Source organism: Pseudochaenichthys georgianus, chromosome 6, assembly GCF_902827115.2.
Source record: "Pseudochaenichthys georgianus chromosome 6, fPseGeo1.2, whole genome shotgun sequence".
NCBI classification, from domain to species: domain Eukaryota; kingdom Metazoa; phylum Chordata; class Actinopteri; order Perciformes; family Channichthyidae; genus Pseudochaenichthys; species Pseudochaenichthys georgianus.
The window spans coordinates 32,029,687-32,055,490 of NC_047508.1; the positions used below are offsets into that span (position 1 = coordinate 32,029,687).

General features: G+C 42.6%; 2 protein-coding genes and 1 non-coding gene across 4 annotated transcripts; 1 reads left to right on the forward strand and 2 right to left on the reverse strand.

The window, feature by feature from the left end:
• Positions 1-72: 72 nt before the first annotated feature.
• On the reverse strand, positions 73-144 carry trnap-agg (transfer RNA proline (anticodon AGG)). Its single transcript has one exon. It is a non-coding gene; the product is annotated as a tRNA-Pro (tRNA).
• Positions 145-1,157: 1,013 nt separating this feature from the next.
• Positions 1,158-15,896, forward strand: LOC117448579 (potassium/sodium hyperpolarization-activated cyclic nucleotide-gated channel 3-like). Its single transcript, XM_034085895.2, has 8 exons — positions 1,158-1,801; positions 5,651-6,074; positions 6,949-7,110; positions 8,159-8,377; positions 9,501-9,647; positions 10,796-11,057; positions 12,031-12,195; positions 12,869-15,896. Exons 1-8 carry the CDS (start codon positions 1,158-1,160, stop codon positions 14,410-14,412), a joined length of 3,567 nt encoding a protein of 1,188 aa, XP_033941786.1. The 3' UTR covers positions 14,413-15,896.
• Positions 15,897-16,978: 1,082 nt separating this feature from the next.
• On the reverse strand, positions 16,979-25,804 carry pkmb (pyruvate kinase M1/2b). 2 transcript variants are annotated; one of them, XM_034085696.1, is made up of 11 exons: positions 25,749-25,804; positions 24,021-24,195; positions 23,805-23,896; positions 22,539-22,670; positions 22,224-22,410; positions 21,835-22,105; positions 21,597-21,747; positions 21,362-21,514; positions 18,588-18,754; positions 17,681-17,862; positions 16,979-17,560 (listed from the first exon to the last, which is right to left on the reverse strand). In XM_034085696.1, exons 2-11 carry the CDS (start codon positions 24,169-24,171, stop codon positions 17,454-17,456), a joined length of 1,593 nt encoding a protein of 530 aa, XP_033941587.1. In that variant the 5' UTR covers positions 24,172-24,195; positions 25,749-25,804; the 3' UTR covers positions 16,979-17,453. The 2 variants fall into 2 exon arrangements, with proteins under 2 accessions (XP_033941587.1, XP_071059646.1); XM_071203545.1 differs by having other exon boundaries at positions 25,753-25,774.

The following is a 25,804-nucleotide window of genomic DNA, read 5'->3' on the forward strand; positions in this document are numbered from 1 at the left end:
TTATTGTGTGGATAGTTTCCGGCCTTAAGCGCATTACGTTGTACACTCACTACAACTTCTAACTAAACGGTAGGGCTCGTCCGGGATTTGAACGCGGGACCTCTCGCACCCTAAGCGAGAATCATACCCCTAGACCAACGAACCACACAATCATATATGTCAACGCAGAACTTTAGTTTGGCAGTTGTGAGCTGTTGCTTTTAAAACCATTTTGTTTTACTTAGGCCTACATAGCCTACCTCTTAATGTATTTATATCATCATTTTGTTATGACTCCTCTAATGCAAAGTCATAGCATAAATGCACCTTAAGAATGAGGACAAAAACATATCTGCTCTCTAACAGTGGTTATTACATGACCACGTGTCTCAAAAGCGGAAAACAACTCTTATAATCCATTATGATTGAATCCATTATACAGGTATATGCATATCTAAAATGGCTCAGTTCATTTGGCTGGCAGAAATGATTTATTCCGTGTGCAGGGCAAACATAGACAAACATTTCTGACCATGCATAAAGACTTGACTTTATTCCTTTGACCTCCCATGGTTTTCTCTCAACTATTGAATAAGCTTTAAACTCCCAGGCTGGATTCTCGAGTCCTGCTCTCAGCTGTCCTGGCTGGGTGGGGTGAGCAGCGCCATCCTGATGGATTAGCTCCATCGATATTCACGTTATTAGAAAGCGCTGATGGATCATGGGTCAGCGCTGTTTGGATGCCGGTGCTAGCTGCGTGCATGTGTGCATACGTGTCACCACCTTGCACTGACAGAGAGCTCAGATATTTTGGGGAGGTGGAGATCATGCTTTGTCATTGAGCAGCTCAGCACTGTGGCACGTCCGACGCTCAGCATGCTGCATCCTGATGCGCGCTCATCTGCACGCTGTGGGGTTACCTGGATGTACACGCATTTCCCGTACACCACTTTTGCATGACCGTCGGACCGATTGAAGGGAGCCAGGTATTGCTGACGCATCTCAATGTTTGAACCGGGGGAGAGAGGCACGTCCCAAGTGTCAAATGAGATATAACCTGTCCTGCAGATGCGCCGTCACTGTTTTGCCTCCAGTGGCACCCCAAGTGAATGAGATTCATGATTCATTCCTCTGTTTTCACGGGCTATCCTTGAGCACAGCTCCTCTTCTTGTTCAAAATGGAAAGATTTCAGTCTAACATGCGCAAACGGTTGTACAGCCTGCCGCAAAACATTGGGCAAAAACCCTTCGTGATTGACGAAGGAGACAACGGTGACAAGGACACTAAGAGGAAAAGTATTCGGCTAAAACATTTGCCCTCCCCGTCTCCTGCAAGCAGTTGCAAGAGCATTGAGGAGGCCAGGAGCGAAGACTTGGGAAGGGACGTTACTGTGAAGACTAACTTGAACGGGGACTGTCGCTTATTCCGGGGCAGCATCTCCTCCATCACCGGGCGGCATCCTCCCGGGTCAGATCCCGCGGAGCAGCGGCGCCTCATCCCTGGAGCCAGCGAGAGTTTCCCCGGTGAGCTGAGCCCCGGGGCCCAGCAGCGGGCAGCGGGAGGTCTGAGTGCCACGGCCGGGCAAGAATCAACGTTTGACCAGTCAAGTTTCATCAAGTTAGAAGGAACCGATCAAATCATACCCGAGGATGACCGGCTGTACCAAGCCGGCTTCATGCACCGGCAGTTTGGGGCGATGCTCCAACCAGGAGTCAACAAGTTCTCCCTGCGGATGTTGGGGAGTGAGAGGGCCGTGGAGCACGAGAGGGAGCGAGTGAAGTCTGCTGGCTTCTGGATAATCCACCCGTACAGTGATTTTAGGTAATTTGTGTGCAGAAAACCTTTCTTCTGTTCTTTCAAAACAGTGGTGTCTTTACAAAAAAGTGCAACAGTGATCCTGTCACACAGTTGTTTGGTATACAAATGTAAACATCATATTAGAATAGCGTAATCTTGATTTAAAATGCCGTCAAAGTCACTGTAAACTTAATAGACACACTAATCCCCCATGTGCCAAGTGTTTTTTCTTTAATCACTGTGATGATGTTATGATAACATGATAATCAGGAGTGTGAGCCTGTGCCGAATAGAGGCATTACAACGGAATGTGCCGCTGTAATCCTTACACATTGAAAAGATAAATGGCTTCATTTCTGAAAATGATCCTTTCTTAACACTCAGACTGTACAGGCAATTTTTACAGGCAACCATTTGATCCATCTTGGATGAATTGACAGGCATTCAAAATCCTCTTAGAAGCACAATGACAGCCAAATTATATCATAAGATATTAAGTCCCTTTTTTGTTTGGCATAGAGAAGTGTTGTGTATATGGCTTTGTTTACACAAGAATATATCATATTGTATTCTAACTAACCTTTTATCCACCTTTTTTCCCTGTGTAAGCCAACCTGTAACTCCCTGATTTACCACCTACGTTTGCATGCATTCATGCACGCGCTACATTTCATTGCACAATGCATGCAAAGCAGCATTCTGTTCATCACCGCCATCAAGGGATTTTCATGACATTTAACCTTGAGGCTCACTGTCATCATACTTTCAGCGGCCAGTATATGCCGATGTGTGTCAGAGCAGTTTTTTTCCACTCATCTGAATTACACTTTTTTTTATCATTCAGCCAGGGCAATGGATTACAGAGAGTGCAGCAGGGGCTTGGAAAAGGGGTAATCAAAATAGGGTAACATGACCATTGGAGATATTAGAAGCACACATCAGTGGAGATTATTACAGTACAATTAGTCTAATGGAGCAGAGATGGTGTGGTCGGGGAGGGGACACACCACAAAACAGAGAAAACAGAGAGGGACGGAGAGATTGAAATGAAAATGATGTTGTGAGGAATCAGGAATCCCAGCTGTTAACTCTGTGTATGAGGTACAAGGTGTCATTACTTTATACTGGGTTTGGATCACACTCTGGGCTCTTCAAGTGTACACTTTATCCTGCACATCCCATCCTAATTTACAGGTGTAAATCTTAACGATCTTCCGGGTCTTTTGGTTTATGAGAAACCGTTGAATCCAATCCTAAAACTGTCACTCACTTCAAATCCTATATGTTTCCACAACCACTGTTCTTCAGCACAGCATAGTTTGTATCCCCTTTATATATCTTTTATAAACATATGTGTGTTGGTTAGAGCATACATAACTGCTGTTTTTGTATTAAAGCTGCCGTGGTTACAGCAGCAGACATACTGAACTGGCACGGTTTCGTAAATATGTTTAATATGATTGCTGGTGGGCCTGAGCCACAGTACAGGTGTGTGTTAAGCCACTGAGCTGCATGCAGGCTGTTGTGCTTCAGCTGCGCTCTGGCAGCAAGAGATAAGTATCTCTAGTACAAATGTGATCCCTTTTTCAGCTGTCCTGATTGATCTAAGCTCCTTTCACCATTTTAAGCCTTTTTGTGTTCACTTTGCTCGTAACTCCGCTCTCTTTGTGCTGTCGTGCTTTTTAACGCAGTTGCACTCTGACCCAAATAGCACAAGATTCCTTTCTGGACCGGGAGAGGTCCAGAGACCCCACCACTGTCAGCTTTATGTTGATGGTAGCACCAGATTACACCAGCAAGTTGTCTGATCTGTGTGGCCCTGAATGCTGCGTGCATGGTCAGCTGATGATCAAACTGGATGGTCTGCAGGGGCAGACCAGTTTTTTTTGGTCCAGCTGTTCCAGGGTTCTGCAGCACGGTGCAGAGCAGTAATGCTAACTACTCAACATCTGGTTGATGGGAGCTGACTTCTGGAGATGACATGGATTCCCAGGAGAACGGTGGATTTAGCGAGAGAGGGGAAGTGCAATTAGGACCAGTGTGTCAGCGCAGAGACAAACAGGCAGATGAAGAGAGGAATGAAAATGCTTTGTTTGGCAGGGAAAGCTGATTAGAATGGACACCTGTCCTTCACTGGTTCCCTATTTACATGATGTTCTCCTGTGAAGGTTGGGTGTGAGCAACTAGCATCGGTAAATCACGTGGGTCACATTCCCACTGTTAGTTGCCTCTTTCCTTGACCATCATTTGAGCACAGAACATGTCAAATGGAAGGAAACCAGTTTAGCTGCCTACTTGCAAAATCCATATCACATCATGTATACTTTTAATAAAATACTTCTATCTTGGTCAATCAGTGACTGAAGGTTTGAACTAAACCTGATGACAAGATATAGAGGAATTTGTCAAATAAGCGCTTTTGAAAGCATTCCCTCTACATGTACTCTCCCTTCTCTTGAGTGTTTGGCTCATACATTGTGGTTACTGCATGCTGCCTCACATGTCACTTAAGTAACCTTAGTGGTGTAATGCATGCACCCTCGCAGGTCTGCCCCCCCACAGCATTCTGCTGGCCCTGCAGGTGTGTCAGGCTCCTGTTGGATCGATCAGTGGTTAATTAGGTCTCTGAAATTAAATGGATCCGACATGCAATCACATGCATGCATGCTTTCTCATCTCATGCACACTGAAGATGGACATTGGGGAATACATCTTGGCTGGTTGTTATGTGTTAGAGATCTTCATTGCTGTGTGTTTCCTGTGATTGTTGGGTATTCTGAAATCCATACAGGTCTGTAAAATCAGGGGGAAAAACCCACTGACAATGTAAAATGTCAATATAGTAAACAGTTATTAAAAACAGCTTTTGGGTCAGACATGACCATTTTATATTTAGCTGTTGGCTGCAACTTGCCAGATTTTTTAATTAAGCTATGAATTTTTATGAAAATGTTTTGCAAACTTTGAAACTCAAATTGCCTTTTCAATGCAATTATAATCACTCTGCTGTTGATACTTGAGGATTAAGTTAGTTGTGAAAAATCTATATTTCCTCATAAGCAATTCAGATGAGTTTCAATAACCCATTTTCCTCTCCATCCCTGTGAACAGAAGCCCACTTTTTGAAGATAATTAGTTTCTAAAGTAAACTAATTTCTTGCTTTGGGAATGTTTATGCTATCTATTTGTTTTAATTATTTATTAGCCTTTGAACACAGATTTACTGGATTTGCAGTTCCAGTGTGAGATTGCAAATTGCACAGGGATTCATTTATTTTTGAAGTTCCTACATGTCCAGAATATATCTGAATATTATGAAGCATATATTCAGTATGCACATCGACACAAACACTCTGGCTTAAAGTCTCCTGTGTAAACTGAACAGCAACCATTGTTAAACTTTCTTTTAAGTTTGTCCTGTGTCTCTCTAAATCTTTCTAAATAAAACCGTGCAAACAAATGAACAATATTCAACAAAAATATAACAATAAGTACTCTTAAATGCACTGCAATTATTTTCATTTTGTATCCATAATTGATTCTTACCTCAGATTGATTTTGTTGTCGGTAAAATACACAACAAATTTGAAAAATCCCAGAGACCAATGTTAGAGCAACAATATTAAGTTTACTATAAATATGACAAAGAAAATCTTCATGTTTAAGAAATTGGAACCAGAAAATGTTGCCCTAATAACTCATAAAGGAATAAAAAGCCCCTCTAAAAAAATCACTTATGTATCCTCAAATCAAACAATCATCTCAGTTATGGATACCATGTTAAAGATACATTTGTAGTTCCTGACGATTCATCTAAATACCTAAAAGACTCTGGCCCGCTGTTATCTACAACATGAGTTATGTGTGTTTCAGGTTTTACTGGGATCTGACCATGCTGCTGCTGATGGTGGGAAACCTCATCATCATTCCTGTGGGCATCACCTTCTTCAAGGACGAGCACACGCCGCCCTGGATCGTCTTCAACGTGGTCTCGGACACCTTCTTCCTCATGGACCTGGTCCTCAACTTCCGCACAGGTATCGTTAAGGAGGACAACACGGAGATCATCCTGGACCCGCAGAAGATCAAGATCAAGTACCTGAAGACCTGGTTCGTGGTGGACTTCATCTCCTCCATACCCGTGGACTATATCTTTCTCATCGTGGAGACGCGCATTGACTCAGACTTTTACAAGACGGCCCGAGCCCTGAGGATCGTCCGCTTCACGAAGATCCTCAGTCTGCTGCGGCTGCTGCGCCTCTCCAGACTCATCCGCTACATCCACCAGTGGGAAGAGGTAGATCCTGCAGACACGACTCTTCGGATCTTCAGATCTGACTTCACATTAACTAATAAAGCTGCAACAATTTGTCAGTTACTTGCCAATTACTCAAGAGAAAATTAATCAGCTGCAATTGTATGAATCATTTTACTCATTTCAAAAACAAAAGACAGAAATCTTCCATTTCCGTCATTTGAAATTGTGAATATGTTGTGTTTATTACAATATTTAATTGAATATCTTTGGGTTTTTAAACGCTGGTTGTGCAAAACAAGTGATTTAAAGACACTCTGCTCATGTTCAGAGAACAAGTGATGGCCATTTCTGAGATTTCACAGAACAAACAGATAATCATTTATGAAAGTAATCATTATTTGCAGCTTTAATCTCAAATGTTCCCCTGACAGAAGTGCTTTTCACGGGGAGATCCCCTCGCATTATTTCTGCTAACTTGTAGCCTTGTCTGGATTTCCACATATTTTTTCTGTCAGGGAAAATCATGATACTGCGTATTTTAAAAACAAATGTACAAATTCTTAATGCTCTAGAGTACATTTGTTGGTTCCCCTCTAAGGCTCACACACAATCGAATGACGTAATAACATCTATTTCCCTGCATTATTTTATTTTTATAATTCCAACTGAGGCTGCATTCCCCAGAGCCCATTAATGTTGCTTGCAGATGATTACGCAACAGGGAAACAGCCTCATGTGGAATATAGAAGATTAAGAACAGTGTGGCCTGGTAAAGGACCCGCGTGTCCATTGGCTCACAGAGCATCTATTGTATATTTTAAATCCTCTGATTGCATGATGAGAGAATTGAAATTTCATAGATTTATCTGTTCCACTGTTTTAGTTTTATTAATGCTGATAATCTCTGTAACAGGTTTTCCATATGACCTATGACCTGGCCAGTGCCATGGTGCGCATCATGAACCTGATCGGTATGATGCTGCTGCTGTGCCACTGGGATGGCTGTCTGCAGTTCCTGGTCCCCATGCTGCAGGACTTCCCCCACGACTGCTGGGTCACCAGGAACAAGATGGTGGTAGGTGCAATATGACTGATGGGCTCCTGCTTGAACACAGGCTCTTCTGACAAAGTTAGAACAGTTTTAGTCGATAATTTACAATATTTTTTACTTTTACCTTGGTCTTTTTCCTGATAGCAAGTCGGTGTGTTTCAGCTGAAAAAATATGATCTCAGATATTTCCATGCACCGATCAGGATTGATCAAGATTTAAATCTTTTGGAGGACAGTTATTGTGGTTATTTGGTCAGTGGCAATCAAATCCGTTCAGCACCCACTTTGTGATGATGAAGCAGAATAACTGAGGTGTTGAACATTAAAATCCCCCCAAATTTCATTTTAACTTTCCAATTTAGTCATGGATATTTGATATTATATAGAAATGCTTAACCATTAAAGTCCCATTTGTATTGGCTTTAAAACCACACAATCATATTTAGGCTGCCACAGTTCGATCAACTGATAGACAACAAATTAAGTGGCAACAGTTGTATACATATTAATTATTATTTCTTAATGACATTTGCCAACAGTCCTTGGTTTAAGGCTCTCAAAAGTACACATTTTAATATTTTCGTTGTCTTATACGCTAGTAAACCAAATATCTTTGGATTTTGTAATGTCAAATTAAATAAGATATTAGAAGAAACATTTTTCAGAATTGTCTGACACTTAGACCCAACAAATGAATACTAGAGTTAAAATTGGCAGAATAAACTATTTTGAAAATAATCTTCTGTTGCAGCCATAATTATTCATGGTTTCAAGTATTTAGACATAAACTATATTAACATTCCCTCTGAGTACAGAATATAATAATAGATATACTGATAACTGAAGTAGGCATCAGAGAATAATCCAGGGCAGGTGTGCAGGTGGATAAATCAGCATGCATATTACAAGGTGATATTTTCTTAGCTCCTCAGCAGGCTTCACCACCAACAAACCTGGAAAATAAATGAGTCATCACCGCTGGTCTTCATCTTAAACTGTGGATCGGTTCACAAAGTTGTGCTGCAGCGTTTATGTTGAGGTGATACACTTTCCTCCTCTTTGTCTCCTACAGAATGACACCTGGGGTCAGCAGTACTCCTACGCCCTGTTCAAGGCCATGAGCCACATGCTGTGCATCGGGTACGGCCTGTACCCCCCCATCGGCATGGCTGACGTGTGGCTCACCATCCTCAGCATGATCGTGGGGGCGACCTGCTTCGCCATGTTCGTGGGCCACGCTACTGCCCTCATCCAGTCCCTGGACTCCTCACGGAGGCAGTACCAGGAGAAGGTGGGTGTTTGTTCTCTGCATGGCTGATCCAATCTACTTTCTTCAGGTCTACAATTGTCAAATTAAGTAGTGGAAGGATATTTACAGAAATACCAAACTCAAGTACTTTGAGGTACTTACTTTTCAGGAGAATTTAGTAATGTAGTACATTTTTAAAATAGCTTACCTCACTTTTGAGATTGCATTTTTTATACAGAACATATGATACATTTATATAATCTGATAATCAGATTAACTACTTACCAGTACACATGTGAAAATTGGCTCCTGCATCAGTACATTGCTGTACAGTACAGTACATTGTGTACTATTAGTACACATTATCAAATGAGTACTAATAGTACAATTGTATACATTACAACAGTCACATGGCAATTGTTCTGCATAATTAGTACTTCTTAGAGTATAATTAGCTGAAGTACTTTTTTACATTGCCTTGAGTCACATTTTGAATGTAGGATTTTAACTCAAGTAACTCTACGTGTAAATGTATGTGCAGCTTGTAAAGCGTCTCAATACTTATTCCACACTGATGAAAAAACTAATGTGATGAGGATGTCATTTGTGTGAACACTTGTTCTGCATCTTTAGACATTTAAGTGAGAAATGCCCCGCAGAGGGACATTACAAATAAATGAGAAGTGATACAGCACATATGAGAGTGTTTAGGGAAGGATTTCTGAGCTGCCATTATGGATTCTTAACAGAGATAAAGGGGAAATATAGGGAGAGAGTTAAAGAGCTGGTTGATAAAAGCAAAACAGGGATTTACAGCAGGACACAGACTAGTGCTCTGCTGCTGGAGAACACGGCTGAAGGACACAGCAGTTAATGTTATTAGCTGCAGCCTGCAGAGCACCACTGTATTTGTCAGATGGGACAGAGGCACAGCATCGCTCTGTGGGCAGGTTTCACAGATGGCCTGACAGTTGACTGTTAACATAATTAGACACATTATACTCCTCCTCTGAGCCAACACATCAATCACTCTAATACCCTCATTTTGACATGACTTAGCGTTTTTTCTTGCACCTACATTACAGTTACGTTCATTTCACTTAAATACTTTGATTATACACTTATTATATTTCAATAACTGTGATAATCCGACTTGTTTTTGCAGTATAAGCAAGTGGAGCAGTACATGTCCTTCCACAAGCTCCCTGCCGACATGCGCCAGAGGATCCACGAGTATTACGAACACCGATACCAGGGCAAGATGTTTGACGAGGAGAGCATCATGGAGGAGCTGAACGAGCCACTAAGAGAGGTCAGAATCATCTGCCTGGTGGTTGTCTTGATGAAAAGACTGCTGAGTCTATGAACGGGGAACAATAAGGGATTATATTGTTGATCTAAAAAAAAGGAATCCCTAATATTGGGATAATCATGAATATCCTCAGAGGGGTCATGCTTCATGCTTTTTTCATTTTTCAATTCATGATGATTCATGTACCCTTACCGTAAAGTATTACCAAACAAGCTATGTAGCTCTCCATCATGGCGGAGAAAGACATTATAATTTCTCATTCAAGACATACATGAATTAAACTGTAAAAAAGAACAAACTCGCACAATGCTGCTATTTTGATTTATTCAGTAATTAATACTGGAAAACTTATATTTTTTATATTTGTCTTTATAAAATTGGAGGTAAAATGAGGCAGTTACTGGATGATTCCAGTATGTTTTAGTGCAATTTTAAGGCCAAGATAATTATGACAACATTTGTTCATACAGTATATCCCATCATGCTAAGCTGAGTCATCATAATGTTGGCGTTACCACGTTTCACAACTAAAATAAAAATACGTGACAAATTATAAGCAATATATGTATATAAATGAATTGTTTATAACACACATTAGTGTAGATATCAGCAGATAAAAGTATTCATGAATGTTTTTCTTGACAAATAAAACTCCTGTGTGCAGCATTAAGAGTAGGCTAGTCTTTTAACAGATAGTTGTAATGGTACTGTATATGATTAAAAAAATATATCCTTATACTTGCTTACAACTACAATATCGTCCGTTATAAACCATTTATTAAATGTTTCTACAATGCTACAATGTCTATTAAATAGAAGAGCCATTCCTCCTTTTTATTTTTTTATTTCTTCAGTTATTTTTTAAAGGTTTTCTCAACTGCAATTAAGTGAATTAATGAAGTGAGCATCCTTGCTCTAAACGGTTTACAGTTAATTATTTATGCAACCTAATATGGCTCCCTTACATAGCACGATAATGTTAGCAGTCATGTAATCTGATTAGTAATGGCTGGAACCTTTTATGAGGACAGAGAACCTCATTAACGGAGCACTAAGCCGTAAACTGCTCTGCTTTTATAATGATTGAAACGTCACAATGACAGTTGTGTTATGAAAGCTGAAATCTTTAATTTGTTTGTCTTCTGCAGGAGATTATCAACTTCAACTGTCGTAAACTGGTGGCCTCCATGCCTCTGTTTGCCAACGCTGATCCTAATTTTGTCACTTCCATGCTGACAAAGCTGCACTTTGAGGTCTTCCAGCCGAGCGACTACATCATCAGAGAGGGAACCATCGGAAAGAAGATGTACTTCATCCAGCACGGCGTGGTCAGCGTCCTCACCAAGAGCAGCATCATCTGCGGGGTCCAGCCCTCAGACACCAAGCTGTCCGACGGCTCCTATTTTGGAGGTAATGTCTGCACACTGTGTGGACTGCATGCTGATATGTTCTGCAGCTGGCACTGAGTCCATTCAAATGTATGTGAGCGCTGATAGTATGATTTGTTTTGATTTATTTGGCTCTGGCACTCAGCAGATTAAGTTCTCTGACTATTACAGCTGGTAAAAATTGTCCACATCATCTCCTTAAAAGGGCTCTAAGAGGAGCAGAGCTTTAGGATCTTTGATTCCATCGGTGGGGGTTTCCCCTTTTTGTTTCCGCCATATTTAAAACTGAAATCCTGAATATCTCATTTATGAATGCCCTTGATACGACGTCTTGTAAATATGAATGTGTAACTCACTCTACCACAATCTTATTGGGATTGAATGCAGTGTAATCTGACAATTATTTCTAAGAATTTTTTATTAAATGTTTATCCCAGAATACATTTTTGAACAATAATTGTATGACATAACATTTTATATTTCGGCTTGAAGCTACTCCACAGAGCTGAACACAGACAGATGTGAAAATAATAATTTAAAGAGTGCAGGAAATGTGTTTAAGAGAGAGAGCGTGTGAGCCTGTGTGTGTGAGTGTGTTTGTGTCTACAGTATATCCTCAATATGTCGGTCCTGAATAATATGTCTACTTTTTTTTTTTTAAATGGCGCATTATTTTATTTTTCTGATCTGGCACGACAGATAAGGTCAGGACAAACTGTAAGCTGCAGAAATTGCATTAAGTGCTCCATCTGTGGGGTTCAGAGACATCAGTCCTTTCACGTTTTATCATCTCACACTAATAATACAAATCGAGCCTTTCCTTTTTTTGATCTAAATAATATTAATTTGTTTTTAATGTTTCACACAACTTGTATAAGGATATTATCATACAATATTGATATGTATTATTAAATTGTTGATCTTTATTTCTGACATGCATTTGAATGTGAGTGAAATTGTACAATTAATTAACCTTCTTTCCCCCCTCCCTGCAGAGATCTGCCTGCTGACCCGAGGTCGGAGGACGGCCAGCGTGCGAGCGAATAACTACTGCCGGCTGTACTCTCTGTCGGTGGATAACTTCGACGAGGTGCTAGAGGAGTACCCCATGATGAGGAGGGCCTTCGAGACCGTGGCCCTCGACCGCCTGGACCGCATCGGTGAGTCAAGAGAGAAAAGCTGTGTATAGGAGCCAATTTAATGTTATACATTTAAATATTTTATATTAAATGTTGATGTTTCACTTTATATTATTTGTAATATATAGTTTTAACAATAATAAATGTTTTCTATACATTTGATTTGGGTTGTGACAGAACATGTGATGTAGGGTCTTCAATTAAAAAACAGGATCCAACATTTATTAATTCATTAATAATAATCTTTATTTATCTAGCTCTTTTTTAGCATCTACATTACAAAGTGCTTTACTAAAGCAGCAAAATAAAACGGACAAGTTTCTACAAATATTAATAGTTAAAAAACAATCTTAGTGGCATGTTACATAATTCTATAATTAATTAATAATTGGCCGATTCTGATTATCTGAAAATGGCATTATTTTAGACGACAGATTAATCCTCTGTACTAAGGATGGATTACACTTTCTCTACAGTTTCAGCTACATTGTTCTTTAATGTTGACATACGAACTGAACATCCATGTAAGATGGTTGCTGATATATAGATATGTCCCAAATTGTTCTTGAAAATACAGTAACGCAGTTTATCGTAATTATTTCTGGGACAAAATATCATCCAACAGAAGTAGGCTTAAATGTGTGCTTATCCATGAAATACAAATTGCATGACATTATTTATATTTTCTAAACAGGTAAGAGGAACTCTATTCTTCAGAGTAAGGTCCAGCATCACCAATCTGCTGGCGCACTAAACTTCCAGGAGACGGAGATCATCCAAAGAATCGTGCAGCACGACCGCGACATGGCCCAATGCACACAGCTGATCCAGGGCAGCCGACAGAGCCTACACACTCTGCCCGCCCCCCCCTCACCCACCCCGGTCATCTGGGCCCCGCTGATCCAGGCCCCGCTGATCCAGGCTGCTGCCACCACCACCCCTCTGGCCCTGGCCTTGGCCCACCACTCCCAGCTGCCCCCCATCCTCTTCCACCATCCTCTGCCCCCCGCTCCCCTGAAGGACCCGTCGTTCCATCAGAAGATAGTCCACATCGGAGCCAACACGTCCAGTAGCTATGTCCCTGGTTCTCCTTCCAGCTCCATCAATTACAGATCTGGGATTGAGACTCCCCCTCTGGCGTCCCTCAGGCCGCAGCACCTCATCGCGGGGTCCGTGACCCCCACCCTGACGTCCCAGCCCATCTTCACCAGCAGCCTGCAGCCTCTGGCCCCCCCGCCCTCACACCAGCTCCCGCTCCATCCTCCCCACTCTGGCATAGCCTCAGTGTTCCCCATGAGCCAGACCACCGTCTCCTACACCTGCTCTGCTCAGCTCCACCCTCAGCCCTTCCACGGGGTCATGACCACCTCACCACACCCCATAGGTTTACTCCAGCAGGGGGCACCAGGGAGGTTTTCAGGGAGGTTCACAGACCCCTCTGCCTCCACCATAAGCCCCCTAATCTGCAGCTCAGTGGGCCCATTAATCAGCCAGCTGCAGCCGCCCTCACACGGCACGGCGCAGCAGATGGGATTCGCTCACGACAGAGCGTTCAGGACGTCCAGCAGTCCGTACCTCTCACATCTCCCTTTCATCCCCAGCACTCAGTCCTTCGCTGGATTTATGCATCCAGTGTCAGCAGTCGGAGGGGGGGCCGCAGCCTCCCTGGCGCATCAGAGCCTCGCAGGCCTGCAGTCTGTTTTCCTCCCCCAGTTTCTCCCCGAGCATTCGGCCCTGGCCTCCCTGGCTCAGTACGGCTCTGGTGAAGTCTCGCCCTGCTACACGCCTCCGGTCCACAGCCCCAGCATACAGAGCCCCGCCATGGGACGGACATTTTACAACATTGAGCTCCCCAGCGCTGTGGGGGCTCGCAGCCCTCTGACCCCTCAGACCTCCTGTCCTGCCCGGGTGGCCTACACCATCACAGGCGGGGCCGAGTCCTCGGGGAATGTCTTCACCCAGGAAATAAAGACTATCTCAGGCTCTCACAGCTCCACACACCAGGAAATGAGCTGCTCCCCAGAGGGGTTGGTGGGGGTCTCCAGCCCCTTCTCCTCCCCCGTGGCTGTCAGTAAACCATACAGCCCGATCCCAGGTCAAGCTGCTCCTGTCATTCGGACACATTCAGGGCCCGAACCTCAGATCCAGCCTCATGCTGTTCTTTCTCCCCATGCTAGATCCCCTGCTAAAATGATGGAGACCGAACACAAACAGTCCACACTTCCATCCAACTTGTGAGGTTCGGACACACCCTTCTTTAATGCCCGGACACAATGAAGGTCACCTCCTTAAGGCATTGATTTATCCACTACTTTAAAGAAGGAGGGTGTGTTATTCTTATCAAATTGGAGGGCGGTGGTTACATTTTTAATCAGACTGAATGGACAATTATGGACAATGATGGGTATTTTTTCTACAGGATATTGCATCTTTGAATATAGTAATAAAATACAAAACCTATTGATAGGTATATATAGCAGCTCATGAAAATATCAATTGTTATATGTATTGTATAATAACCACACTCGGTGTTTTAAGTATTTCGTTTTTACCCCACTGTCCAGAACATTTTGTGTTACCTTTTAGCAACACCTGTTTAGTTGGAAATGTGTCCAAAACTTTATCCTGTTATGGTTGAAACCAAAAATGATTGTCCTTTTTTATGTCTTTCCCACCAACTAGTGTGTTGTGTGAATGCAAGGTTTCCAAGAGGTTCGAGGAGAGACAGACTGTGCACTTTGCTCGTTTCAGAGATCACCTAACGTGATGACAGCATGTCTTCCAAGATAGCGTTTCAGCAATATTGCACACCCAAAATGGGTCATAAACAAATCAGATCACACTCTCAAAAACTGAAGTAATGAATGTAATGTAATGTTTGTCTGTCTGAGTGCAAGAAGCGGTTCACATTTTTGAATGTGTTGAACTCGAGGGCGATGATGGTTTTTCTGTACAGTCCTGGTAAGTGTCACCCGTTTTAGACAATTTCCAAATACACTGATGCCAACTCATTCCTGCCAGACAATAACTTCAGTACAGAACAGTTGTTTGAGTGTCATCAGCATAGTATGCAATAATCTGTATTTTTCTATGGGTATACAAAGGTACTGTGAATCGAAGCACTTGAGTGAGGTTCTGTTTTTAGTATGAAAACAGATTAAAAAAGGGAATTACATGGAATCAAAGCAATTGTGGATAATCAAACATCCTGAAACCAGCAATGCACTAAGACTGATCCTAGTGTTTCTTGCATCAGTCAAAGGGCTAAAAAGCAGTTACTTGGACACGTGGTTGACAAGAAACTCTGATGGGTCATATTGCTGCATATTTACCGCTTTCATTTTACTTTTAATTGATTGTAAGGTTTGTTGTTGAACAATTGCTCTGTGATGCTATGCTGCATCAACAAGACGTGTATCACTGACTGATTTTTAAAAAATCGGACTCTTGAATCCTTCTACTTGTTAATCATTTCATGTGTTTAGATGATACGTTCTCTTTCTCTGTGTGGAGCTGTGAGCAGGTCAAAGCATCAGAGGATTGTGTCGAGTGGCTTCAGCTGCCTGGTTACTGACCCTGAGGTTTGCAGTGACTCTGACCCCCCCACTCCTCGAGGGAGAAGAGATACTATCCGTCACTAACCACTCACTGCCAATGGGCTCGATCAATCCCTCATCACTATTCTCCTCCACGCCCACACCACCTGAGTGTAGGGTTGCAACCGACCTAAAGGTGTGTGTAGGAAAGAAGGTGTCAGTCATTCATCTATTTATATATTTATTTCTCATTTTGATGCCTTTTAACCAACAAATCTGAGGATTCCATCACCTATGTATGTTAGGTATATATTTTATTTTAGTTACTGAATTCAATGCAATAAAATACCATATGGTCAACGATGCTCGTCCTAGCTGTTGATTTATTTTTCAAGAGCAGAGCGTGGGATGTGAGGAGAATCTGATAAAAACACTGGGGAAGTTTCAGACTTTAAGCCGGATTATAAATGGAGAACTGCACGGTGTTGTTCAGTGCTAACAGTCAAAATAACCCGGATTGTAATCTGCCAGATATTTTTCTTGCCAGAACAAGGAAAAGTATCTGCCATGTTCATCAAGTTGGTAAATGCTGGATTAGTGATTAAATATAATTCTTCTTCTGGAGGTTTTATTAAAATGAGATCCAGACAAATGTTTTTTTTTTTTATGACATTCAAGAAAAGGACAGACCCGATGTTAAATGTCCTGTTACAACTTCACAAGATGGCGTCATTTTGTAGTACGCAGTTAGTGTGCACATTTTGAGTTACTTTAATTTAGTATATTCATTTTCAGATTCTTTATACTTCTACTTCACTACTTCAGAGGGACATATTAACCTCGCTACAAATAGTTGATAATGTTAATTACTGGTATTTTGCAGAGTGAGATGTATTATACTAAATATAATCAACAAATAATTAATGATGATTTATAAAAGAAAGTATAATTGACTAGCTTTACCCAATGTACTAGCTTCACCATTGCCAGTGATGCTTATTTAAAAATACAGTCCATATAGCACTGACTTGTCCTTTAGGTATTTCTTTATGCTAATGTTCACTACAATAGAGTTTTTCTACATTGTATTCCTCTGAAATAATTTCCCCCGTTTTAGTATCCGTCCCGTGATTCCTGTCATCTCCCCACTGGCGCCATCTAATGTTTAAGGCATAAAATAGCCCACCTTAGAAAAAGAAAAATCTTTATCACTGGAACATTTGTCTCAGTTTGGTGTGAGACCTATTATGAGAGGAAAACAAACACAGTTGACCCAATAATTCATTTTAATGGAAAGGAACCTGGTCATGCCTGATCACAATGGCACTTTTCCCCAACAAGCATGATACACTGGAGAAGACAATAGCAGTACATAACCTTGGATAATTAAAGAATGAAAAACCAAGGAAATTACAAAAAGTTTAGCCTACTTTACAGTGCATGCAGAGGAACGCTTATTTCCACTCTGTTCAACATGCAGGCACACGCTTGACAGAAGAGTTTCCACTATAACGGTTTCGAGTTTGATCTCCGGCAGCAGGGTTTGGACAATAAATTACACAAAAGATGACTGGAATCTGGGAGTTAATGTCTGTAATCGACAGTCCTTTTTTTTTTGGAGCGGCCTTGTTTTGCATTTCTGTTAGTGATGAAGACCAACAGAAACGAAAAGTCCGACACAGGGGTGAGGCAGGTTACAGAAGAGGGGATGGGGAGCGGTTGCTAATGTCCGTTGATGAAGTTTCAAGGCACCAGCACGATTCTCATGGTGTTGGTGTAACCGGTACCTGGGCGCCAGCCAGTCACAACAATGGCGACATCACCGGCCTTGAAGAACTTCTGGTGCTTGCCTACAGAAAGAGAAAAGAGGAGCATTAATGGAAAAATAAGGATTCAGTTGGTTAAATATAAAGCCCTGCTCTGCCCTTTTTAATTGTTTACCTAACTGCAAAATAAACATCACTACTCACCAACTTCCAGGGCAAAGTTCACACGCAGGTCAACATCCTCGGCCCAGACGTCGTTGGCGGGCTTGGTGTAGAGCAGGGGGTAGATACCGCGGTACAGGTGGGCCTGGCGGGCGGTTGTGCCACAGCGGGTCACGGCCAGGATGGGGGCACGGGGCCTGTACCTCGACAGCATTTGAGCGGACCTGAAAATAAATGAATACAAAATGTATAACTGCAGATTTAGACATTTCAACCCCAATAAGAAGTGCGAAAAAACCTAGACCTGCAATATATTTTGCTCTGACCACAAGGTGAGTGGAAACAAGAAAGAACTTCACCATTGACATATTTTAATGGTTTTGGTTGATATGGTGAACTTGAAACGAGAAAACTGTTGGCATTTCACATCCAGCAGCTTACTAGCTAACATTATTATTTTCTTATAGTATTTTTCCTCTCCTACTGTCCAAAAATAATTGTCTTTCAGCTCCTGAGAAGCGAAGCAGAACAGGCCTGCTAAAAACAATAAGCTGAAATGAGTCCTGTGATCCATTGTTGTCATGGACATTTTAATTATAGCTGATTCATTAAACCCTTATAATGAATAAATACACCCAGCTGTCAGTAATAGTCTTCTGTATCATGTGTTGGGGGGATGAACTCCCGTTTGGACAGGAATGTTGAGGGAGTTAAAATTAGCTTTATGAATGTCAGGGATCGTAACTCAGAAGGTCAAAAGTGGAGCACAGATTGTGCATGCCGTGATATTTGGCACACTTCATATGAGCGGAGGGCTTCTGTTAGGGAGGGAGGCGGGAGATATGTTACAATGCACCTCTTCCTTTGCTCTCAGTGAGCGCCGTGTATGAATATGAGTCTGGGCCTTACAGAGGAGATTTACAGGAGGGACTTTTTCTTTGCGTCTCACCTGCCAGACTTGGTGAGCACGATGATGGCGCTGGCACAGCACTTGAAGGAGGCCTCGACGGCACCGATGGCGACGGTCTCTGTGGGGTCACGGGTCAGATGAGTGGTGCGACGCAGCTCCTCAAACATCTGCCTGTGGAACATGGCTGCCTCGGCTTCACGGGCAATCTTAACACGTGAAAATAAACTGTCAGGCTGCAGTCACACAGTCGGTTTCCGCTGCAGGAGTTAGTTTGTACTTTAAAGCAAAACAAAACAAAGGGGTATTCAACTACAGTGCAGAAGTATTCATACCTGAAAGCACACTGAGACATGAAGCTAAACAACAGCGATGGCCATGATGTCCAGGGACTATTGCTGTGCATTGCAGATCTTCAGACACATGCTAATTGAGTAATATGAACACACACAGAAAGCAGATGGACAGAGGGAGGGGAGGTGCAACAGGGAAACACAAAGCAAGTTGAACAAATACTAAACAAGCTGTTAGTCAAATCCAAGCTGGTGCCAATGATGTGCTCGCAATCTGAAAGCTACTTGTCTCTTAATTCTTCATCTTTTATAAAATAATACTCTCACCACAAAGAAAATGTTATCTTCACTTTCTTTACATTTACTGTTGCAAGAAGTACATTTGGTTAACAGTTTTTATCAATGTGTTGTTAAATTATTACTTCTTCATGACTTTGATGATGCACATTTGGGGAGCCTTGAGCAAACAAGACCAATTTGATATTACAATAGGCTCGTTCACACCGGAGTACTTTTCCCCCGTACTTTTCCTGTTTAGTTCCGTTAGTACCCCTAAGCCGCGTTCACACCGGAATACTTTTTCCCGTACTTTTCCCGTTTAGTTCCGTTAGTACCCCTTATGTCGCGTTCACACCAAAAAGAGTACTTAGTGCCGGGAACTTTTACCCCCATTTTTAGTGCCTGCTGAGAGGTGGTACTCTCCTGGGGGAAAAAAGTGGCTCAGTTCTGATTGGCTGGGCGAATTGCAAACCACGCCCCGTAAAACTCTGAAATGTTTTGTAGAGCCGCCATTTTATTATCCTCGCATTAGCATTATTAGCATTCGCCCAGCGCACAAACGCAGAGAGACTAACTTATGGCAACTAAAAAGAAAACATGGGAGCGGTAGAGATGTGGAGGTGTCGGCGTTCTGGCGATTTACTCGGAAGGCTTCAGTAGAAGCCAGCCCCCAACTCTGGGGACTTCCGGCCGGGGACTTCGGGTGGCAGTATACGCCGTGAAGTTGTTTGCGGCCAGAAGAAGACGAAGTGACGTCAGCGGCTCATTTGCGTAATCTTCTCTCAGGGAAAAGTACTCCGGTGTGAACGCGATTGGTACTAAGTGCCGGCACTAAGTACGGCAAAGTACTTGGTGTGAAAGCGGCTAAGGGCAAAATTCCTCTTAAGAAGAATTCATCATTGTTATATTTTCTCTGTTAAACACAAGAAGAAAACTTCAGGTCTGCACAAACGGTGTGAATATGTTTATTTAAAGTCAAAGAGTGATAAGCTCCTGTTTGTAATATACATGGATCGGATTTCGAGGCGTAGTCGTGGGGGAGGGGGTCTGCAGTTCGGTGGACTAAGGATTGCACCACTGCTTTTTGCAGATGATGTGGTTCTAATGGCTTCATCGGTCTGCGACCTTCAGCACTCACTGGATCGGTTCGCAACCGAGTGTGAAGCGGCTGGGATGAGGATCAGCACCTCCAAATCTGAGGCCATGGTTCTCAGCAGGAAACCGATGGACTGTCCACTCCAAGTAAGGAATGAGTCCTTACCCCAAGTGAAGGAGTTCAAGTATCTCGGGGTCTTGTTCTCGAGTGAGGGAACAATGGAGCGTGAGATGGGCCGGAGAATCGGAGCAGCGGGAGCGGTACTGCAGTCGCTTTACCGCACCGTTGTGACGAAAAGGGAGCTGAGCCAGAAGGCAAAGCTCTCTGTCTACCGGGCCATTTCGTTCCTACCCTCACCTATGGTCATGAAGGATGGGTCATGACCGAAAGAACGAGATCGCGGATACAAGCGGCCGAGATGGGTTTCCTCCGCCGGGTGGCTGGTGTCTCCCTTAGGGATAAGGTGAGAAGTTCGGTCATCCGGGAGGGACTCGGAGTTGAGCCGCTCCTCCTTCACGTCGAAAGAAGCCAGTTGAGGTGGTTCGGGCACCTAGTTGGATGCCACCTGGGCGCCTCCCTAGGGAGGTGTTCCAGGCACGTCCAGCTGGGAAGAGACCAAGGGGTAGACCTAGGACCAGGTGGAGGGATTATATCTCTTCGCTGGCCTGGGAGCGCCTTGGGATCCCCCAGTCAGAGCTGGTTGATGTCGCCAGGGAAAAGAAAGTTTGGGGCTCTCTGCTGGAACTGCTACCCCCGCGACCCGACCACAGATAAGCGGGAGAAGATGGATGGATGGATGGATGGAGTGATAAGCTATACATTATTATATATTGCTTGATCTTGTGTATTTGGTAGTTTAGTCATTGTACTACATTATGGTTTGGCAGCCTACTCTCAACACCAAGATGTCAGAGTTTTCCCAATGAACCGTGATGTACCACATGCCACACAGTGTTAGAGAGATTTTAATGGAGGCCTTCTAACAGCCTCAAACACATGAACAGATCAACACTCTGCAAGTGCAGTTACAACAACTGAACAAAACGTGCAGAAGCACTGTTATACTTTTAACAATACTATGACATATGCTGCTATTTAACACACAATATAACAACGAACGAAATAGGACCAATCAATGGCTCTCTTACCTTGTGCTGCATGCGGACGGCATCCAGGGGATATTCTCCCTTGGCGGTCTCACCGCTCAGCATGATGCAGTCGTTGCCGTCCAGGACAGCGTTGGCGACATCGCTGGCCTCAGCGCGAGTGGGGCGGGGTTTCTTGGTCATGCTCTCCAGCATCTGATCAGAAAGAAGACTCATTGATACACTTTTCTTTTTAATTTGATTTCCAAAGAACAGTTGTCCTACTGATGTCACAGACCTGTGTGGCACAGGTGATGGGCTTTCCGACTCTCATGCACCTGCCAGTCATCATCTTCTGGGCGAGGAAGACTTTCTCTGTTGGGATTTCAATGCCCAGGTCACCGCGGGCAACCATGATGCCATCGCTAGCCTCCAGGATCTCATCGAATCTATCAGACAAAAAGCAAAACAAATCAGCTTAAAAGTTCTCCAAAGTTTCAGATTGGGGAAATTGAGACTGCTTGCATCCTGCCCACCTGCGCACACCCTCGTGGTTCTCCAGCTTGCTGATGATCTTGATGTCCTTGCCCTTCTCACCAAGAGCTTTCCTCACGGCTTGAACATCAGCAGCCTTGCGGATGAAAGAGGCGAACACCATGTCCACACCCTGCTCCACGCCAAACTGCAGGTCCTGAAGGTCCTTCTCAGACAGAGCAGGCAGGTCGACGGCAGCTCCAGGCAGGTTGATGCCCTTCTTGCTTCCAAGAGTACCGCCGTTCTCAATGCTGCACATTAGGAAGTTGGCGCCTGAGGACACACAGAGTGAAGTGTATTTTATTTTCCACCATTAAGCAGAAAGGTGAATGCAAAATCTGCATAAAAGACAGACAATATGAACCAAAAAGATGGTTGTTTGTGTGCTTACCAACTTCCTTAACCATGAGGGAAATAAGACCATCATCAATGTAGATGTGGCATCCAACCTGCACAACCTTGGTGATGTTCTTGTAGTCGATCCACAGAGTTTTCTCGTCACAATTCTCCATGAACTGGTCGTCCAGGGTGAGCTTGATCATTTCTCCCTTCTTGAGCTCAACCTCCTCAGTGCCGCTCTAAACAAGAGCAGGAAGGGAAAGCATGTTTCTTCTCTAGTGGAAAATTGCTGCATGAAACCTCATGATTATATGCAATAAATTGAAAATGGCCTCTTTGGAGCCTTTGTTATTTGACAAGAACTCACGCCCTTGATGAGGCCGGTCCTGATTTCTGGTCCCTTGGTGTCCAGAGCGATGGCCACTGGTCTGTAGTCAGCAGATCCAGGAACAAAGCTCTCGGTTGCCTCACGGACGTTCTTGATGGTCTCAGCATGGTACTGAATGACATAGAGTGTTTAACAAATGTTATGAAAAAAAATAAAAAAGGTGAACGAATCGACAAGTTGTTTTATGAAGTTGTAGAAAGATTATCTCTAGATGTTTGACATTTTTTAAATGAATACAACAACTGGTCGATAAACTAGGTCACACAGTCGCAAGGACAGCACGGCACTGGTTGACATGATTATGTGCCGTAAATCTTGAATGACAACTGGAACACATATGTTGCACATACCCGTTTCCCTATACATAAATAGCTGCTGACAGACTTTCTAGGTTGGCATAAATAGTTTCCAAAAATAGTTCCGTTAAACCTTGCGTTTAAATTAACAAATAATCACCAAATACTCCATGGGCTAATTATGAATAACTTGTAGCCTGTCTGTCTACAGTAAATGCATTCTACTGTATGCTGTCATCAGTCAATAATGAACACTCCACTGTGGTATCACTACATGCCTTTAACTCACACTGTTGCTGCCAGACTAACAGAAACAACTATTTATAGCTGTGCTGACACCTGAGACAAAGGTCAGACTTATTTTGCTTTCCTCATAACCAATCCTCTAAATGTTGATTTTCTGGAGTAAGATGTATCCCTTATATTATTTTACTATTGCTGCAAGCCTGGCTAAAACACAGACTGGACAAACCTCAAGAGTTGAGAGTTGAGCAAGTTGAGAAAAAGCACTGCATTTAACCATTGAAGATCAAAATATAAACTGCAAGTGTTCCCATTACAACTAAGGATAGATTTGAAGACTAATCCACTCAGGTGACAGGGAAAAAGGTAAGGAAGCATGACTTTTAAAGGTGAAGGGTGATAAGTATAAGATTGGCCAAAGAGTTGGCCAAAGCTCAAGCTACAACCCGGTGGGGCGATTACTGGCTCATGGATCACATTACTGCCAGAGACAGCTACCAAGACACAGGAGAAATGTCACAGTGATGGCTGCATCTCTAAAGGACAAGTACACTTTGATTCATGACTGAAACTACAGCTGTACTGCTCAGGGTTTAAACCCTGCACACTTGAATCAGTGATGGCACCATGTAGGATTTTGTGTTGCTGCAGGCTGAAGTTTTGAAGATGCAAAAAGTTAATAATCATTCTCTCCTCTTTGACTCACCTCATGTGTGCCATGAGAGAAGTTCATTCTTGCAATGTTCATCCCAGCCTTGATCATGTTCTTGGACATGTCCACAGAGCGGGAGGCCGGTCCTGCATCGAGACAGATGAATGAATACAAGGCTAAACATGATGTTTGTAAAATATAACGAAAACTGTTTGTTGCCAAGAGAATATAACATGAGACAAATTAACAGGGTTTGTCAATGAATCTGACCGATTGTGCAGATGATGCCAGTGTTGCGAGACACAGCCGGCTCAGAGTCGATGTCCAGAAGGCACATGTGCTCAATGAAGGTGTCCGCCATCGCAGCGTGCATCTGCTGCGTGTGGATGACCGAAGAACCCATATCCTTTGTCTTTGACATGACTGGATCTGTGTCTGCACTTCCCTGTGGAGACAGATGAGGAAACAAGTGTGATGATTGATTAGTACTTAACAACTTGACCTTTGATATGTATTCAAATAGGCTTTGCAGGAGGTTTTTTCATAGGCTACAGACAGAAGATCATACAGGTGATTACACCAAGGTGTGATTTTAATGGTAAAACAATGGCTGCTGAAACAAAGATTTGAAATAAACGCTATCAAGGTGATATATTATTGCATGATGGTAAGAATATGCATATGAAAAGACTATGGGATATCAGAAACTACAGTTAGATCAATGAACTCAATGGAAAAGTACACACTTGTAGGGAAAGTGTGACCTCTACAGAGTGACAGTGTGAGCTGACCGGCAGCCTGTGCAGAGTAACAACAACAGCAGTGCCTGCCTGACTGCACTCGCCACATTCCAGCGGGAGTTTATGTGCCGCTGAAGAAGAGGAGCCGGTCACTTGACAGAGGCTAAAGGTGATTCACATGAACAATAAGTCCAGAAGGAAGTAAAAAAACCTAATTTGTGCTGCCTGAGGTGAAACTCTGTTTGAGAATCCAAACAATGCAAATGAAAAGGTCAAAGGAGCAGCTATCAGGATTCAGCTTACAGTCAGCTGTAATAGAGGTACGCAACATGCATGACAAATGTGTGCTGGCATGGGAACATTGTGTGGGTGTGTGTGTGTGTGTGTGTGTGTGTGTGTGTGTGTGTGTGTGTGTGTGTGTGTGTGTGTGTGTGTGTGTGTGTGTGTGTGTGTGTGTGTGTGTGTGTGTGTGTGTGTGTGTGTGTGTGTGTGTGTGTGTGTGTGTGTGTGTGTGTGTGTGTGTGGCTGTGGCGGGACACCATTCCTGCCCCCAGCATTCACCTAAAATAACACAGCAGCTGAGAGCATTATGGACTATAGAAACATATCAGGAAAAATGACTAAATACTTCAAAACTACAAGATGAAAAGCCGAGGTTTATATGTATATAATATAAACTATATAAGACCATTACAAAGCCACCATGCTAGTATTTATTATTAAGTAATATCACCACAAAATATTGCATATTGTAACAGATAATTATTTACAAAAAGTTAGAAGAAATGTTTGAATCACGGACAAAACAATCATACTTTTAGCTGCTAATTATTTCATTAGGAAAATGCTTTCGTTTTTAAACATGCAGTTTAATTAAAGAATATGTAATGGAATGGATAAAATAAATGGACAAATACATAAGTAAAAACAAATCAAAGTTAGACAGCCGTGTGGGGCATTACCCTGTACAGTTTGCATAAAGTAAACTGTATACAGACCAGTGTACTCTCTCCATATTACAGGTCAAATACAGTTTAGGCTTATTCGTGAATTTAAAATACATAAATGCAATTGATGCATACTAATAAAGGTCCTGCATACTAACTTTAAATATATTCACACCAAGTGATGTGGAGATAGTTTAAGTAACAGTTTGATCAGTAATATAAATTATAAATTGATTTAAACATTCATTCAAAACTAACATATGCTATCATCTCCTCTCTCTCTTATAGTTAGTCTACTTGCTGCTACTCACCTACTGGGTGAACTTTAGGACCAAGACGCCGCTCTTTGGCTCGCGCGACAGGTTTT

Bases quoted from the DNA above. Each gene is read 5' to 3' on its own strand.
- pkmb (XM_034085696.1), bottom strand. From the start codon at position 24,171: ATGTCAAAGACAAAGGATATGGGTTCTTCGGTCATCCACACGCAGCAG. The intron at 18,755-21,361 runs GTAAGAGAGCCA...TCACGTGTTAAG, and splicing joins CCGTCCGCATGCAGCACAAG to ATTGCCCGTGAAGCCGAGGC. The intron at 17,561-17,680 runs GTGAGTAGTGAT...CTCTTTCTGTAG, and splicing joins GAACTTTGCCCTGGAAGTTG to GCAAGCACCAGAAGTTCTTC.
- LOC117448579 (XM_034085895.2), top strand. From the start codon at position 1,158: ATGGAAAGATTTCAGTCTAACATGCGCAAACGGTTGTACAGCCTGCCG. The intron at 6,075-6,948 runs GTAGATCCTGCA...TCTCTGTAACAG, and splicing joins ACATCCACCAGTGGGAAGAG to GTTTTCCATATGACCTATGA. The intron at 12,196-12,868 runs GTGAGTCAAGAG...TTTTCTAAACAG, and splicing joins CGACCGCCTGGACCGCATCG to GTAAGAGGAACTCTATTCTT.